Source organism: Theropithecus gelada, chromosome 3, assembly GCF_003255815.1.
Source record: "Theropithecus gelada isolate Dixy chromosome 3, Tgel_1.0, whole genome shotgun sequence".
Taxonomy (NCBI): domain Eukaryota; kingdom Metazoa; phylum Chordata; class Mammalia; order Primates; family Cercopithecidae; genus Theropithecus; species Theropithecus gelada.
In genome coordinates, this window is record NC_037670.1 from 83,282,185 (window position 1) to 83,301,520 (window position 19,336).

The 19,336-nt window shown below is 41.3% G+C and overlaps 1 protein-coding gene across 10 annotated transcripts in view; it reads right to left on the reverse strand.

Annotated features, from left to right (window-relative positions):
- Positions 1 to 1,475: 1,475 nt before the first annotated feature.
- The window catches only part of CHN2 (chimerin 2), a 313,814-nt gene continuing 295,953 nt past the window's right edge, over positions 1,476 to 19,336 (reverse strand). For 5 of the 10 annotated variants that reach the window (XM_025378590.1, XM_025378588.1, XM_025378587.1 and 2 more), the window contains 5 exons: positions 16,204 to 16,377; positions 11,036 to 11,113; positions 8,468 to 8,605; positions 6,427 to 6,532; positions 1,476 to 3,258 (listed from right to left, as the gene is read on the reverse strand). In XM_025378590.1, the coding sequence (XP_025234375.1) occupies positions 3,087 to 3,258; positions 6,427 to 6,532; positions 8,468 to 8,605; positions 11,036 to 11,113; positions 16,204 to 16,377 (668 nt within the window). In that variant the 3' untranslated portion in view covers positions 1,476 to 3,086. The remainder of the gene's footprint in view (positions 3,259 to 6,426; positions 6,533 to 8,467; positions 8,606 to 11,035; positions 11,114 to 16,203; positions 16,378 to 19,336) is intronic. The other 5 variants (XM_025378591.1, XM_025378595.1, XM_025378593.1 and 2 more) reach the window with 5 other exon arrangements.

The following is a 19,336-nucleotide window of genomic DNA, read 5'->3' on the forward strand; positions in this document are numbered from 1 at the left end:
ATAACTATGTGAGCCAAAACCCAAGGGGAAATAACAATAAGCTTAAGATGGTGGAGTAGAGAGAAAGACAGCACCGACCTTGGAAATGGCCCTTATGGCTAGCACCTCCTACATTCTCTGCCTGGAGACAAATATGTAGTACCCATTCCCCTTGGAGTCCAAAACCTTTAACATGATCAGTTTTCTCTCTCTAGCCAGACTAACTTTATTGTTTAATTCTTCCAGTGCGATAAGCCTTTTCCTCGCCTCCAAATATTCAGTGTCTGGCTCATTAATAAATGTTTGATAAATACTGGTTAAAAGTTAATGTTACATTTTTAAAATGAAAGACTGATTATACACGAGATTGATAAACTTGGGAATGTATAAGCTGAGTTGGGTTTTCATAGGAGCCAGGACAGCCCAGGCAATCCTTCATCTATATGGTATGTTTCTTTCTGATGCTTTCTTCACTGTCCTTCCCTTAACCTTCTCGCTTCCTCTCTCTTCCCTTCTAGGCTGTTATCCTTGACATCTGCAGCAGCCCCTCCAAGCTGTGGAGATCAGGTCATCGGGAATGCCCATTTATGGCAATGGAAGAAAGAAAAAGGGGTCTCCTCCCATCCTTACCACTGCATTCTCCCACCAACACTGCTCCTGTTCCACTTCCCACAACTTAATTGTTGACAATTTAACAGTGGGTTTCTGGAAACAGTGCTGCCTTCGTGATGGTCTAACTACCAGAGTTATTCCAATAGCAGGAATTTCAAGCCAGGTAAGGGGAGCCATGTCAGGCTGCCAGATGGTGGGGAAGACAGGTGTGGGTGAGCTGGCTTCAGACTAAAGGAAGAGGGGATCAAGTGTTGAAATCACATTTGAGAAAAGGAGTCAAGCAAACCTCATTACCCATTATGGAGCCCTGTTATATCCTTTAGTGCTATTTGGACTTGGACTGAACCTGTGACAAATCCTTTGCTTATGCTTCTTCCATCCCTGCTTCCATATTATATCCTTTCCCCTTCTAAAATGGTAATAATGAGAAATAACTATTACTAATTACCCTAGAACATAAATTTCATTTAAGATGTCACAATCAGAATATCATCCTCAGTTTTTCAGAGCCGCAAATTACCCACGGTTATATGCAGGTAGTACTAAATGGACAGATCTGGGATCAAGCTCAGGGCTTTGTGACTTTAAAATTCTTGTTCTGCTACCCTCCAAGTGGCCTAGGGTGATTTGCCCTAAACGGTTCACCTCTGTCTGACGATGCATCCACGCAGTGGGGCTTATAGAAAGTGAATGTGGAGCTTCAGAGCCTTAATCTTGAAGCAGGCTCTCTAGAAGGAAGCTTGCAGAAGGAGTGGGGACTCAATGGGATGCTGTTTTCTCATTGTGTTTCAGTGATGACTGAAAATCTGTTGCCAACAACTATCTGGAAACAATGTTTTGATGATCCACCACCCCACCCCTCCAAACCACTTTCTTGCACATACTCCAGAATAATAGACAGAAGAATTTAATACATGTGATGCTTTGCCTTCCATTTACACTATCATAAATTACAAAGTATTGTTCACTTCACAAAATAAAACCATTTCCAGATAATTTTTTGACAGTATCAAGAAGTACATAAACTACAACAAAGCTGTACAGTTGGGAGGAGGGATAATAGCAGGGAAGAGGTCAAACCATTCTGACCTCCGTGTGCCAATGGAGTCCATCTGCATAGCCCTTGGGACTGTTCAGGTCAACAGTCACATGGTGATGCTCCACGTAACACAGTCATTCTCTTCTGCTCACTCCAAAGCAAGATTGGTGAGTTTACACAAATCATCTCAATCAAAGGAAAAGACATTGTGGTTGGATTTTTTAAAAATCTAGATTTACAGTTTTTGATGTTTTAAATATTTCACCTATGTTACAAAATATAGAAATCTTGGTGTGAAAGGCTCATGCTAAGATAAATATAACCAAGAGAATGGAACTATAGTAATAAAATCATATTGAATTATCCACACAGAGCTACTTTTGTCAAGGAGGAACAAATATTTGGTAAAAACCAACCTTATTCTCACTTTAAAAAATAGGTTTCTAGAACAAAAATGAAAAACATTGACAATTCTGCAGATTCGCTTTTCACCAATACAGAAATGTGGCAAAAATACAATTTGATATTAACAGATGAATTCAGAGGGCTTGGCTGGGAAGAAAAGAGGGAAAGTGCTAACTTTTTACACAGACCAGATACATCCAGTGTTCTCAAATAATTTCAGGTAAAATGACCGCATTCTGTATCTTCTGGGATACACGCTCATGATACGAAAAGACTATGACCAATTCCAAAGCATACTTTGAGAATTCACAAAATTTGTATGAAAAGAAAATTGGTGGACATTTCAGACCATCCTACAATTGCTATAAATATATACCATATAATAGAAGAATGCCAGTGCTTAAGAGCAAAAACTGTCAAAAGCAGGAACACAAGGGGCAGGTGAAATTTCATTGAAAAGCACTGAGGAGGACAGAGGTATGTCGAGATAATACTGCATTCGTGGTCAGCTTTTTCAGGGTGTCACAGCAAAATGAGGGACAAGGTACACAGGGTAATAACCAATGCACTGCATTGAGTTCTATTTGCTAAAAATAACATTCTTGTGGCTAAAATAAAAATACGTTTTATGATATAGGTTTCATTTAACATTGAACAGAATTGTCTTCTTTTTGTAAGTGGAAAATGTATAACTGTATCAAGTACCTTTATGAATTAAGTTCCCTTTTATTACCAATAAGACTGAAATTTAAAGGTCTACATTGTTTTTAATAAATTAAAGATGTATTAATCACTCTTCCAGCAAACCAGACATACATAGGAGGCACAGCAAAAGACCCAAGGTGAGGGGGCTTCCCTCACCTTCACCCTTGTTCTCATGTGGAGGTGGCGCATGTCTATGAGACACAGTACCCCACTCAGCGATCCTCTGCAGTCCAGCAAATTCTAGCACTTGTTTGGAAAACAAATCAAGTGGTAAGAAAAGTTTTTATTCCTTTAGCTTTGTCAACTTGGATGGGGCTGAGGCCATTCAACTCATTTCCCTGATGGATTAGAATAAAACGTCTTCGTTTTCTATTAAAATCTGCACAATCAGCTTTTGGTACCGCATATCATGCAGGGTGGTAAGGGTGCTGTCCTCAGGGGGCCTCATCAGAGTGGGCCCAAACACGATCCCCAGATTTTCTGCATTCATGAAATTGTCTTTTTCATTCATAGTAACCCTGCAAAACAAACATACAGAACAGAGATGTTATGGAGACTTGAGGATTGATTTTCTGTATTGATTATGTATGTAAGTCCCAAGAACATCTCTGGTTCAGGAAATTGCAAGAAAAAATTGGGAATCAGAATGGCAGAAAGGTATTTTTGAAGGGTAATTGACCGATTTTTTGTTTTATATTGTTGACATTGCCTTTGCCAGTGGAAATGAATTACATATGTGAATCTGGCAGGAACACAATTTTTTAAATTAGAAAATTAGTCCTCCTTATTAAGTCAATATGGAACTATCATTTAAGGAATACTGGTTTGTAGGGGCAACGGATTCTGAGGCTGGCCCATGGTCCTTTCACAGGCCTCATACGGAAGGCTTTTTTTCCTCTTGTGGCTTCCTGCTGGTCTGTATGCTGGAGAGTGGGAAGGGCAGGATCCCTGTCTGCTGGGAGGACTGGTGCCAGAGGAGAAAGGTTATGTGTAGAATGGGCTGTCATGAATTTAGGAAGAACCAGGCCGTTATCATGGGGTGGGGGAATGGCTGGAATGTGGCCAAACTGGAAGGCAGTTGGACATTATTTGTAGTTCCCACAGGATGAGGTCTACAGCAGTTGAACAGCAGTTGAAATTAAGAATCATCATTTTGACATCCAGATAAGAACTGCAGAGCCTTTAAGAATAAAATTCAAACTGCAAAGTTGGTTTAATATCTTCCTCATGGAATAAAATTACAATCTCCCAGAGTTATGTTTTCACAAATTTAAGTTTCAGAATGTTCCTAATAGATGTAAAAGGGAGTGGGTTCTCCAAAAAAGAGCAAAATATAATTAAAATGTGTTTAGGTTGTGCATAGAAAGCCATCCCTTTCTATTTCCTTATAACTCATTAGGATTAGCCATTGAGTAGTATTTTAAGGTCAACCCAGTTTGTGTCATGTCCATGCCACAAAGCTAAGAGCAAGGTTGGAAAGAGGACATTTCTCACCATCAAAGTGCTCACAGCTTCCTCTTAAGTCAGGCACTATGCCTGACCAAACAAGATGGCTAGCAAACCCACTATGAAAAAGATACAGTATTATTGGCATTTAAGGTTCAGCTGAAAGGTGTCAGCATTTTTTCTGGTAGTGGTACTTTGCCTTCCAAATTGTAACTGGATATTGATCACAATAAATATTTTACAGCTGACTGAAAGCCAGATGTGACACCCATAATTATCTAAAAATTACTTGTACTCCTAATTCAACAAATTAATCAAAATGGGAATATTCTGAGCTAAATGTTACCATCACCTGTCACCCTGAATCTGAGCAACAATATTGTATGTCTTAAAAGGTAGAAAAATAAAACCTCAATACCTACTGTTTATACAGTCCTCAGTTTGCCTCTTTTCACTTACTAAGTAGATCTGTGAACTGGTCAATGTAGACAATTTTTGGTTCATTTTGTCAAAGAATGGGCTGCTGCCAAATGTCTTTCAAAAACACAGAGGAACACAGATGTGCCCTGATCCTTCCAATGTTATAACACCAATTCATCAACCTCATTACACATGTGCAGTGAGAGAGAGAGAGACAAGGTTTAGGGAGAGTAGTGTCACCAGAGGTTCTAGTGTCCCATAAACATCCAGATGTCTCCATCTCTGTCTCCCACACACTCACACAGATAGTTCTGTGTGCCGCAGGTACTCTCTGAGATGGACCTCAGTGATATGCCTCCTGTAATTTACACCCTGCATCCCTTCCCCTAAAGTATGGGCTGGACTTGATTTGCTTCTAACAGATAAAACATGGCAAAAGCAATAGGATGTCAATTCTGAGATTAGGTTACAAAAAGACTGTCTTTCATATTGGGTGTTCTTGCTTTCTTGTTCTGAGAGAAGCCAGTTGGCTTCTAGTAGATTTGCTAGAAATATCACTCCCACAAGTTTTAATTTAAACTGCCTATGGAGAAATGCACATGGCAAGGAACTGAGGGTTGACTCCAGCAAACAGTTGGTGAGGGAGTGAAGCCTTCAGTCCAACAGCCTTTAAGGAACTGAATCCTGCCAACAACCATGTGAGGGGGCTTGGAGATGGATGCTACCACCATCAAGCCTTCAGGAGTGAATTTTTTTTTTTCTTGAGACAGAGTCTCATTCTGTTGCCCAGGATGGAGTGCAGTGGTGCAATCTTTGCTCACTGTAGCCTTTGTCTCCTGGGTTCAAGCAATTCTCCTGTCTCAGCCTCCCAAGTAGCTGGGATTGCAGGTGCATCAAAGCCTTCAGATAAGACTGCAGCCTCATTACAGACCTTGAACTGGAGGCAGCCAGCTGATTCACACCTGGATTCCTGACCCTTGGAAACTATGAGATAATAAATGTTTACTGTTTTAAGCCACTAAGTTTTGGGAGAATTTTGTTACTTAATGATATAGAACTCACACATCCAGAAAAATAAGAGATCAGGCTGGAAATGTGCTCTCCCAGGAGGCAGGCAGGCTCAGGAGCCTGGAAAGGGGCAAGCAACAGGGGGACGAACAGGACACAGAGTACAGGGCTTGTGTCAGATGAAGATGCAGACACAGCGGCAGAGTAGGTAAAGGCTGTACATCAGTCTGCCTGGGATCCTGGCTTCACCTCTTCAAATCAGCTATGTAACCTCCCCAAGTGTCAGCAATCTCACGAGTGACACGAGGCCCCTAATGGTGCCCCCCCCAACTTTTTTTTTTTTTGAGATGGAGTCTCGCTCTGTCACCCAGGCTGGAGTGCAGTGGCATGATCTCGGCTCACTGCCAGCTCTGCCTCCCGGGTTCACGCCATTCTCCTGCCTCAGCCTCCTGGGTAGCTGGGACTACAGGTGCCTGCCACCTTGCCCGGCTAAGTTTTTGTATTTTTAGTAGAGACGGGGTTTCACCGTGTTAGCCAGGATGGTCTTGATCTCCTGACCTCGTGATCTGCCCGCCTCGGCCTCCCAAAGTGCTGGGATTACAGGCGTGAGCCACCGCAATGGTGCCCCTTTCATAGGCATGATACACTGAAAGTGCCTGGCGTGGCTCCTGGCACAGTGAAGCTCCAGCAGTTATGGCTGGGGCTGGAGGCTCGGTCCCCTCAGGGGGCTGGGGAGGAATGCCGTCCACTTTTCCTTATGCATTAATTGCTCTAGGGGCAGAGCAGGCTTTGTGCATGAGGCATAAGCTTACTTTTTGAGGTGGATCATTAGGTACCGGAGGGTTTCATAGTGGGCAGGAGGCAGCAGCATCAGCACTTCATGGACGGCTTCCAGCCTCTCATCTGCATTGGAGATTTCTGTGAAGTTTATGCATGATGGGTATTAGTTCAGAGGGTGGCATTCAAGTTTTTAGAGAAGTAACAAGAAGTTTTTGTTTTAGCCAGAAATGGGGGAACGATTCTATTAAATTGATGCAATCCAAGCACTGTTTCACTTAATCAATTTGTTGGTGTCCTGTGTCATTCAGGAAAGAGTTTGAGGCTGAGCACCACATGCTTATTGAATGTCCTCTGGGTGGCCAGAGGCTGGACATTGTCCTTGCCCTCCATGAATCCGTAAGCCAGCAGAATGCATACAGTCACGGAGCATATGTGCAGACTGTGCTTTGCTTTCTTCTGAACAGTAGATTTGCTAGAAATATCACTCCCACAAGTTTTAATTTAAACTGCACCATATACAGTACTATTCCCTTGAAGTTGTCTAATGAGTCTTTCTCTGGCAGACTTCTACAACCTAATACATTTTACAAGGCAAGGACATTGGCAATGAGCCACCCAACTCAGCCTGCACTCATGGCACTTCTCACTATAGTGTTGGCATGCTTAACCCCGGTGCACAGCCCAGGTTAGGAAGTGGAGACTGGACACATTAACAATGGGAGGAAGAGTACATGCTTCTGGCTTTTGGGTCTCTGATAGGTACTGGCAGCTACTCAAAGAAAACCCTCCTGCTATTTCTCCTGGAGTAGAGGATGCTAGAACCTTCTTTGCCAGGACCACTAGGGCCCCGGAAGGAGGGAATAGTCTTACCGGGGTCAGGGCCTCAGCTCATCTGAAAAGTGCATCTCACACTGATCCCAGCCTGCCTTTGTGTCTCCCCATCAGGCATCTCATTACTATATTTAACAGCATACCTAAACTTTTCAACCTTTAAAGGTTTTTTTTTTTTTTTTAAATAAAAACAACAACAATAAGTAAAAACTTCCTCAAAGTGAGCTTGACTTCTGTGTCACGTGTCTCAGCATCTGAAGCTCCCTTTGGTCACTTTTGCCTCTTCCTGGGCAAAGTGTAGTCCCTTCCTCCAGACCTGCCCCCTTTTCACTCTCTTTTCTCTCCTACAGCAGTGGGCCCAAGTGCCAAACACTGAATGAGCAACCCTGGGCTGATGGAAGGCAAATCCTGATGTCCCATTCCTGGAAGCATGAGTTCAGCTCTCCAAGCCTTGCTTTTCTTCTCTGTAAAATGGGATTATAAGATTTGCCACATGGGGTAAATGAGGGAATTAAACTAGAAGGCACTGGTGAGATGTTCTAGTATACTGCTTGACACAGTATACTGTGGCCTTCTGTTCATTTTGAACAGCATCAATAGACAAAACTTGGTTGTGACTTTAACTGATTAGGAATGAAATTCTGCCTAACAGATAAAAGTAGTTAATCTAGACCAAGCTTGTCCAGCCCGCAGCCTGTGGGCCGCACATGCCCAGGACAGCTTTGAATATGGCCCAGCACAAATTTGTAAACCTTAAAACATTATAAGATTTTAAAATAATTTATTTAAAAATTATTTAAAATTATCATTAAAGCTATCATTAATGTTAGTATATTTTATGTGTGGCCCAAGACAATTATTCTTCTTCCAATGTGGCCCAGGGAAGACAAAAGATTGGATCCCCATGATCTAGTCAGTCCTCACTGAAGATTTTTTTTTTTTTTCTGCGACAGAAATATTCATGTTTTCAACACGGAATAGGCCTGACTGTGTTGGTTCCCAGCATACAAGGAATGATGCGGACAGAACTGCTTGACACATACGTCAGTCCACAGAGTTCTCAGAACTCGTTCAAGTCAGCTGTTGAACTATGCCTGGTCATCTATTTACCGTTGTGCCCTCACTTGACAAGACAGGTACAAATGCAATAATTTAAACAGTTCTGAGTTTTAATTTTCTGAAGGTCAAAAGCATTGTACTTAAAAATTTCTTAAAAATAAAAAGTTAATTTGAAGTACTTACTTGCTGCATCTATAAATTTGGAGTAGGTATCATATGTGATGACAGGGATGGGTAAGTCTCTGAAATACAGTTTAAGGGCTCCAGTGATGATGTTTATGTCTGGATAGACATTGGCAGATATATCGGCCTTTTCACCATCTGAAAAACAATCAGTGATCCAAGTCCTAATTAGGACCTTATTTCGCCAAGGCATGTACAGAAAGAAAAAAAAAAATCCAATGGTGAATCCTCCCTGACAAGTCTCAGCTAACTCTTTTGGGTTCTAGTAACACTGAAGTGTAGGAGGCAACAGAAGGGTGTTTGGTGAGAGGGAGGTAGGCTCTGAGGGTTTGTGCAGGCAAACAGGTGATAAAACAAACTTCAAACAGTGCTTTGGGTCCCCACCCCTGGTAATTTGCTAAATAGAAATTTAGCACAATAATTTGTATTATAGACACAAAGGTTCATAATAAAATGACAATCTAATCTGAAACAAGAGAACATCAAGAAGCTCTAATACATTTCCACCAGTGTTTTTTAGACTTGGATTTGGAAGTCACATTCACAAAATGATTGTTGAATAGTTTCAGTTCTTATTGTTTCTTTCAGGTTCACTGAAGGGGTTTGTTTATTTGTTTTTTTAACTTGATCCTTCCTCCCTGATCCCCTAGGAATTTAATCTGGGAAACTTTACCCTTTTCTCATGGATATGTGATGTTATATTTCTTATCTTTTTTTTTTTTTTTTTTTTTTTTTTTTTTTTTTTTTTTTTTTTTTGTGAGACAGAGTCTCACTCTGTAGCCCAGGCTGGAGTGCAGTGGCGCAATCTTGGTTCACTGCAACCTCCGCCTCCTGGGTTCAAGCAATTCTCGTGCCTCAGCCTCCTGAGTAGCTGGGATTACAGGCACGTGCCACCACGCCTGGCTAATTTTTGTATTTTTAGTAGAGGGGGGAGTTTCGCTATGTTGGCCAGGCTGGTCTCGAACTCCTACCTCAAGTGATCCACCCATCTCGGCCTCTCAAAGTGCTGGGATTACAGGTGTGAGCCACTGTGCCCGGCCTATTTTGACAGTTATTTCACTTCAGCACTTTAAATATATTATACTAATGTATCTGGTATTTATTGTTGGTCCAGAATTATTTCTTTGTAGGCAGTACAAAGGATCAGCACAGAAGTTCTGACCTGCTCTGTTTCCACCTCCCAAAGTGCTGGGATTCTAGGTATCCGCCACCGTGCCCGGCCTATATTTCTTACCATTTCTAACAATAATTCTCAAGACATTTTTTGACTTTTAGTTTCACCATTAGGAAATACCAGTCCAATTTGTCATAGCCTATGACATTTTTTGGATAAAAATGTTTTAATCATATAGGAATTCTTAATATCTTTTACATAAAGAATTAAAAGAATAAATGCCTCAGCAAGTTTGGTTCTGAAGATAAAAAAAAAAGCTGCCGATGTATAGAAAACAGTAAAAGCATAGAAGATATGCCATGTTTATTTCATTATTTACATATTTAGCAAAGTTATTGAGAAGCTGTCATGTGCCAAGCACCATTAAGCCCTGATGAACCAAAGAAAAGAGATACTCTCTGCCAACCAACAGTTCTAGTTAGATTGACAGTCAGACATGCAACTCAACAATGACAAGGAAATGGGAAGATTGCTATGCTGAAGAAGTGTGGGGAATGTGGGGGGTGGGGTGTGGGAAAAGGAAGTTGAGCTCTGAGGTTAGCTTGGGGCAGTCAGTGAGGCTTCCTCAAGGAGGAAAGGCTTGAGCTGACCCCTGATTATAGGTGTTTGCTAGGCAGAGAGGTGAATACATTTCAGATAGACAGGACAATGTGAGCCGAGGCACTTCTTCATGGCAGCAAATAGGGTGTATTTCAGGATTGCTGGAGTGTACAGTAGAGTAGGGAGGAGGAACTGGAGAGAAGTCTAAAGAGAGAGGGAGGGCAACCTCACTGATTTCATATACCACACTACAAAGTAGAGGCTCTATCCAGTAGGCTCTATCCAGTAGGGGTTCCATGTCTTCACTGGCTGTGCCAGAATTACTTGGATTGCTTATTAGAAATACAGATTCTTGGGCTTATCCAGCTTTCTGAATGAGTCTTCAAGTTGGGTCCCAGTGACCCGTATTTTTAACAGGATCCCCAGGATGGCCATGATATCTGACTTAAGAGATAGTATGTTCTAGAGAATATACACCACAGTTATAAAGAACAAAAGCAGTTCCCTCCTACACGTCCACTGCCTTCCCCTACATTAGTGCTGGGGGTGCCCTCCCATCCTTATGATCCCTTCTTTGGAGCTTTGAGAGAAGGAGAAGAATGGGATCCTGAGACAGGGGATGCAGATGCCATATGGATTGTCTGCCCGTTGACAGTGATCACTTGTCAATGGCTGTGAAGGAAACACTTTGCCCAGTGAGGCAGAAACATGAGATTTGTAAGCCATTATTCCTCCGTTTCTTGAAGAACAACTCTTAGTAGTTCTGAAACCCCATTTCTACTATGATTAAAATCTAGTTCCAAACGAGAAGGGTGTTAGGATGTCAGATGGCATTCAAGAAAGCACAAGCTTACCTCTGTCAAATGCCATTTTGACATCTTCAATGTGTTCAGTGAACCCAGAGACTCTGTAAAGGCCTTCCGATTTTAATCCTGAGAGAGAGAGAGAGAGAGACTAACTTTAGCTTCTTGAAACATCTGAAAAAAAAAGACTCTAATTTCACATCTACACTACATGCTATCAGGAAATGAGCAAACATAGACAGCGATCTTATTTATCACACACAGTTGCATCAGAACTTGGACTTGTCTGTCTCAATTTCCAGGCAAGTCTGTTCTCATTTGCCCATGTAGCAGTGGAGATCTCAGTGTAAATCCAGTCTTCATCCTTCTCCGCTTTGCAAAGAGAACTGATATTTAAGATTCTCATGGACCGTTCCCTTACTTCCTTTCCTTTGTTCATGAGCTTGCTGGACACGAATTTCATCATTGTAGGAAGCAACCTTTCTTCCTAGCATCATCTTTCTTTTATTAATTTCTGTGGGTACATAGTAGGTGTATGTATTTATGGGGTATATGAGGTATCTTGATACAGGCATAAAATGTGTAATAATCACAGCAGGGTAAGTGGGGTACCTAGCATCATCTTAATCCATGTGCTGTATTGTATGCAGCACTGTACTAGATACACATGTGTATGTATGTGCATATCTAATATGTATTGCTCTGATTTTATTGGAAAAAATTAGACTATTACAGCCTTTCATGTTTACTTGTAAATAAGACTATGTTAACTGTTTAATTAAAAATGATTACTTGTTATACTTTTAGACAACTGATTATACAAACAGATGCAGGAAAATAAAGTTTTAGTTATTGCTTCTGGAAATTGGATCACTGCAAATTTAGGTTAAGAAAAAAAAGACTTGGTTTCTGTTCCTGGAGCTTATTGATTTGTTAAGATATGTCCTAAAAACAAGTCAGTTCCCAAAAGTATGAGCAGGGATAAAGGACCGGATTTCAGACTTTGTATGGCACAAACTAGCTGCTATCAAAACTATAGCTACCGTAAAAATAAGCAAACAAATAGCTTCTGCTGCTGCTGCCATATATTCTGCCAAACCCTTGATAACTCACATATGCTCTTGTTTTTTCATTTGGAAAACATTTATGGAGTATGTATTATCTGCCGTATATAAGGGTCTTCATTAGGTATGCATCAGAGACAACAAATACATGGCGTAAATCACGAATACTTCCCCTCATCCCTCCTGTGACCATGACAGATGCTCTTAGTTGATCTCAGCCTTTTTTCCCACTGAGCCCTATTTAGCCTCAGAATTCATCTCAGTTCCAATTGCTCAGGTGACCACTACTGATCAACTGTAGTTGTCACACAAGACGAAACTTGTGGGTCATCCTGTTCTAAGATGTTGGTGCATATGAGCACATCTCATTCCAGTTGGAACATGCACTGCCACAGAGGCACAGACCCAGTGGATTATGGGAGCCCCTAGCAGTGAACATTGAACCCTGCCTGTTGATGGATGAATCAAAGTTCTGGCCTTTGGTGAGGCTCTCTTTCTGGCTCATAGATGGCCACCTTCTCTCACACGTCCTTTCCTTGGTATATGTGCATGGAGAGTGAGAGAGAGAGTTTGCTCTTTGGTGTCTTCTCATAAGGACATTAGTCATACTGTTGAGGGTCCCTCCCTTAGGACCTCATTTAGCCTTAATTACTTCTTTGGAGACCTCCATCTCCAAAGACAATCACACTGGTGATCAGGGCTTCAACATGTAAATTTGGTGGGGTAGGAGAAACAAACATTCAGTTATAAGATTCACTGAGTCACTTTCAAAGAAATCCAGGTTTTCAAGGAACATAGAAAAACCCATGCTTTTGTTCTCACTCATAAGTGGGAGTTGAACAGTGAGAACTCGTGGACACAGGGAGGGGAACATCACATACTGGGGCCTGCTGGAGGGTGGGGGTCAAGGGGAAGGAGAGCATTAGGACAAATACCTAATGCATACAGAACCTAACACTTAGATGATGGGTTGATAGGTGCAGCAAATCACCATGGCACATGTATACCTATGTAACAAACCTGCACATTCTGCACATGTATTCCATAACTTAAAGTTAAAAAAAAAAAAAATCTATGCTTTAAACAATACGCCAAGTTGTATGGCTTAGAGTATAATTAAATGGGGGTAATTTTCCTGATTTTAGCCCATGCTTCACTGAGCAAAGCATCACCCTGTATTACATCGAGATGCTTTTTAAAGAAGCTAATCTTTGAAGGAAATGATAAAGGATGGTTAGAGTTTGCCAGAGTAGCAGAAGCTGCCAGCTATCCTTCCAATATTTGTTCTCCCATTCTTCTGTTGTAACGGCACCTTTGATTTTTAGAACAATATCCATTGCAGTGGCCATTAAACTCTGGCCCATGTGGGAGCAGAGGTGACATTTATGGCTTCTGTGGCCTTAAAGGAACTGAGGATGCTCTTTTCTGCTTCCTGTTGAGTGAAATGCAGATGAGATGGTGGTGGCCAGCTGCGATTATGCACGCAGGATAGTACTCAAGCAGGACAGAGCAACAAGCTGCAGTGCCTGGGTTCCTGCCATGGGGGAACAAACTATTCCTGGACTGCTCCTGGGTACCTGGACTATTACTGGGGAGAGAAATAGATTTCTATCTTGTCAAAGGCAGTGTTATTTAGGGTCTCTGTGACAGCATTGAGATGTACAGGCTATGTAATATAGTTAGACAGATTTGGAGGTGGAGGTATGGGTGTGGGTCATTCCAAGAAAACGTAAAATTAACACAGATTGAGTTTGGTAGACTGGACGCTGTACTAGGTCCATTTATGTATCAAGTCACTTTCATCCTCGCCAACCACCTTATGAGGTACAGTTGATTCCACTCATATTATAGATGAAGAAACAGATATGCAAATACAGTAAGTAACTTGCCCAAGGTCATGCTACAGCCAGTAAGAGACAGGGCTGAGAATTTAACTTCAAGTCCTTGATCTTTTCACTCTACCACATCATGGAGGGACAAATGAACATAAAAGAACATTTGGAGAACAATAAGGAATTTTTTACGAATGGAAGACAGGGAAAAATGTTGGCAGTGGTGGCTCCACAGCTGGGTATGTGAGTATCACACAAATTTCTCCCAGCCCATTCTCTGGTTCTGCTTGCATGCTTAGGCCCCTAATACCTGGGGCTCTAATCCCTGTGCTGTGACTCTTTGGGCATCAATTCCTAATTTGTGCTACTCTATCTCGCTCTTGTACTAGGCAAAATTAGTGCAGCGCCCCCTATTCTTAAATGTTAGACATGTCAGTAATGTTGCCTGAATTATCAGTTGTCTCTGCTAAGGATCACAATGGGAGGACCCCAGCTTCTTTAGAAAAGCCCTGATTGCAGGCTCTGGAGAGGCTGATAATCTGACCTCAAACTGCAGGGCCCAGGGCCACTTGTCCCAACCACTCATCCAGAGGCAGGGAATCCCTCCTTTCCTCTTATCCAGTTTAGCCACTGGATTAATATGTTCACCAGATCCCAAAGCACTCATTAAGCTCTGTCAGCCACAGTGGTGAAAAGATAGAAAGCATTTCTACACTCTGGGATTAAATTAGCAAGTTCTCAAGGAACAGGATAGCTATGGTTTTCCCCCTCCACAGAAAAGGGAATAATTTCCTCTCTCTAAAAGGGTTGGAATAATAAGCTATGACATCCTCTTTAGTTGTGCTTTGGAAAAAATGGGGTAGTTTGACCAATGAATATATATGTATAAAATATATTAAGCCAGTTAGGACACAATAATGGATACCAAGTATAACAGAATATGATACATGGCAAAAGTGGTTTAAACCTTACAAAAAGGCTCTATACATGGCCAAATCACCCAAATTACATCCAGCAACATCAGTGAACATTCTGATACTGAACAGTGGCCAAAGAAAGCACAAATAAAGGAAAAGTGACTCATGTACAACATAAAGAACATTTTTTGTGCACAACGTGCAGGTTTGTTACATATGTACCCTAGAACTTAAAGTATAATAAAAAATAAATAAATAAATAGAACATTCTTTTGAAATGTTTCTATCTTCCTTATTTTTCACTGAACAGATCTTTTAAATCTTTGAACTCTCCTCTTTGAAATAAACCATGAATATTAGGAGCACATTTTTATATGGTAGGAGATGTATGTGTTGCTCAACAATTTCTTATTTAATAGAAGCACCTTTTTTTTCTTTTTCTTTTTTTCTTTTTGAGACAGAGTCTCGCTCTGTCGCCCAGGCTGGAGTGCAGTGGCCGGATCTCAGCTCACTGCAAGCTCCGCCTCCCGGGTTTACGCCATTCTCCTGCCTCAGCCTCCGGAGTAGCTGGGACTACAGGCGCCGCCACCACGCCCGGCTAGTTTTTTGTATTTTTTAGTAGAGACGGAGTTTCACCGTGTTAGCCAGGATGGTCTCAATCTCCTGACCTCGTGATCCGCCCGTCTTGGCCTCCCAAAGTGCTGGGATTACAAGCTTGAGCCACCGCGCCGGGCCGAAGCACCTTTTTTTTCAAAGATCCAATTCAAGCCTCACCTCTGCCATAACCTTTTCCTATTGTCCTTAAATAGGATTAAAACATTTTCCTTTGTGACTCCGTGGTACCTTGAACACAGCCATCCACAATGTTTGTTTATTTGCTCCCCTGATTGCTCACTCTAAAGTATGAATTTCTTCCATGCCTCAGCCTCCCGAGTAGCTGGAACTACAGGTGTGTACCACCACACCTGGCTACTTTAAAAAAAAAAAAAAACTTGTAGAGATGGGGTCTCACTATGTTGCCCATGCTGGTCCTGAACTCCTGGGCTCAAGTGATTGTCTGGCCTCAGTGTCTGCTGGGATTACAGGCGTGAGCCACTGCACACAGCTGAAGTGTGAATTTCTTGACGGTGAGAATGGTGACCTTTATTACCTCAATGCCCAGCATGTAATAAATGTTCAGTAAACATTTTTTGAATGCATATATGCATGGCTTATATATAGAATGGAAATTGATAGAGCTGGTTGGATTGAGTCTATCTGTGAGAGAGAATGAGTGTGTGTGCACGCACACATGCCTAGGTCATTTTCCCAAGAGTAGTAGAGCAATTCTCTTTCCTTGACAATAGTAAAAACAAACAATAAAAATAAAATCACTATGCTACTATAATAGGAAGTATTTTCCAAACCTCTTGCTTCAATTTCCCGAATGCAAATGTCCACCACCATGGGTCTCTGAGTGTTGTGAGCCTTCACAAGTGTTGTGAGGTCACAACAGTATACTTTCTTGATCCTCTTGAGATCAGGTTGGCAGTCATTGGGAACGTGCTTGGAACACTGTTTGTGTACGTTCAGTCCACAGTCTGTAAACAAAGAAGCCACATTAGCTTAGCCCAGCCCTTTTGTCAAAGCACAACCCAAATTATATGTTGCCAAAAATAAAAATATCACCACCCAAGGGTTTGACATATTTCTCTGGAACATCTAACCCATTTCTAGGTGATACTGTCTACAGGATAAATACGAGTATCATCTCTAATCACTAAACCCGTATATGATTCCATTTTTCTCATTAAGCCTTCTGTCGTTGGACCTTGAGAACAGAACATATGAGACAGCTTAGGTAATTGATCAGGTTTTTTTGTATATATTTTCCTGTTTCAGGCTGGAACCCTTTGGGTCCACAAGTAGGATTTTGGGTTTGGATTCCCAGACAGTCCTGGCTTATAAAGGGCACCTAGGGTTTGTTCCAGGCTGTTTCCTTTAAGCTCTTGATGCTGCTTGTGTGGGAGGCAGAGTTACTCTTTCCGCAGGACTCTCTAATCTTTGCTTTGAGGAGTCCATGACCACTGGTATCCTCCTCCCCTTTCCTGGAAGGTTGCCCCATCGTTTCCAATCCCTTTCTCCTTGGGCAGTTTGGGTAGGCCGCTTTCCTTTCTAGGTGCCTTATTTTGACACCTGTGAGTGGAAATAATGCCTAACTATATACACCAGTAGGAGTACTGGGGAGTTTATACCAATGCCGTGTAATGTAATGTGATGATTATTTATAAAGTTCATATGAAACCCCAAAGCTGAAAAAGATGCTTTTAAAGTTCAATGAACACATGAAAAGCCTGTTAGCAGTTGATATCCACTGATGGAATTTCTCTGATGATAAAAAGGCACAGTGGGCCGGGCACGGTGGCTCATGCCTGTAATCCCAGCACTTTGGGAGGCCGAGGCAGGTGGGCAGATTGCCTGAGGCAAGGGGTTTGAGACCAGCCAACATGGTGAAACCCTGTCTCTACTAAAAATACAAAAATTAACTGGGCATGGTGGTGGACCCCTGTAATCCCAGCTACTCAGGAGGCTGAGGCAGGAGAATCACTTGAACCCAGGAGGCAGAGGTTGCAGTAAGCTGAGATTGCGTGCCACTGCACTCCAGTCTGGCGACAGAGGGAGACTCCATCTCCAAAAATAAAAATAAAAAAGCACAGTCTACATTCAATGCTGAAGTTGTTCAAAGCTGATGTGCTGTCTACTCAAACTGTCTTTTAATACTGTTTTCCTAGGCACAAAGAATAACACACGTGCACACACGATAAGGAATATTGTAGTCATCTGCTTTATAAAATAGCACTTAAGCACACTAAGAACTTGAAAGGATCTAAACTTTTGTAAAATCAGTGGTAATTTCTGAGTGATTTTCATGTAATTTTTATTGGCTTGAGTTCTCTATCTACCCTCCTTCCAAAGTAAAAAAAAAAAAGTTCGAATTCATCTTTATCAACATGAGAAACTCAACAAAGCTCAAGTGACTTCAATAATATTTTGATACCTCTATCTAGTGAATGTAAATTTTGGCTAACTGCGCTAAATAGAGTTGGCTGGGTTTCTTGTTGAATCCTCTTTTATAGAAGATCATAATAGCACCTACCCCCTGGCATTAGCCATGAGGCTCAAATAAAAGTTAATAAAGTGTTTAGCATAGTGTCTAAAATATAGTTAAGTACTATATATGTGTTAGGTCAAATAAAATCAATAGCAAATATGGTGATAAAAAATGTAAGTATATCTGCCCAGCTATTCTTCAGTGATTTCATTAGGAATTCTTAGTATGTCTTACAAACTTAATTTAATTTTTTTTAATTCTGATAAATTTATCATTTTAACCATTTTTAAGTGTATGATTTGGTGGCATTAAGTACATTCATGCTGTTATGTAAGCACTACCACTGGCCATCTCCAGAACTTTTTTCTTTTTTTTTTATTATTATACTTTAAGTTCTAGGGTACATGTGCACAGCGTGCAGGTTTGTTACATATGTATACATGCACCATGTTGGTGTGCTGCACCCATTAACTCGTCATTTACATTAGATATATCTCCTAATGCTATCCCTCCCCTCTCCTCACCACCCCACAACAGGCCCCGGTGTGTGATGTTCCCCTTCCTGTGTTCAAGTGATCTCATTGTTCAATTCCCACCTATGAGTGAGAACATGCAGTGCTTGGTTTTCTGTTCTTGCTATAGTTTGCTGAGAATGATGGTTTCCAGCTGCATCTATGTCCCTCAAAGGATACGAAGTCATCCTTTTTTATGGCTGCATAGTATTCCATGGTGTATATGTGCCACATTTTCTTAATCCAGTCTGTCATTGATGGACATTTGGGTTGGTTCCATGTCTTTACTATTGTGAATAGTGCCACAATAAATATGTGTGCATGTGTCTTTATAGCAGCATGATTTATAATCCTTTGAGTATATACCCAGTAATGGGATGGCTGGGTCAAATGGTATTTCTAGTTCTAGATCCTTGAGGAATCGCCACACTGTCTTCCACAATGGCTGAACTAGTTTACAGTCCCACCAACAGTGTAAAAGTGTTCCTATTTCTCCACATCCTCTCCAGCACCTGTTGTTTCCTGACTTTTTAATGATAGCCATTCTCACTGGTGTGAGATGGTATCTCATTGTGGTTTTGATTTGCATTTCTCTGATGGCGAGTGATGATGAGCATTTTTTCATGTGTCTGTTGGCTGCATAAATGTCTTCTTTTGAGAAGTGTCTGTTCCTATCCTTTGCCCACTTTTTGATGGGGTTGTTTTTTTCTTGTAAATTTCTTTGAGTTCTCTGTAGGTTTCCAGAACTTTTTTCATCTTCCAAAGCTGAAACTCTATACCCATTTAACAATATAACTCCCCATCCACCTATCGCCTGTAAATACCATTCAACTTTCTACCTTTTGGAATTGCCACCCTGGGTACCACATATAATATGAATCATCCATTTTCATTTAAGACCTAAAGCAACAATGTGTTTATGTAGAGGTTAATACT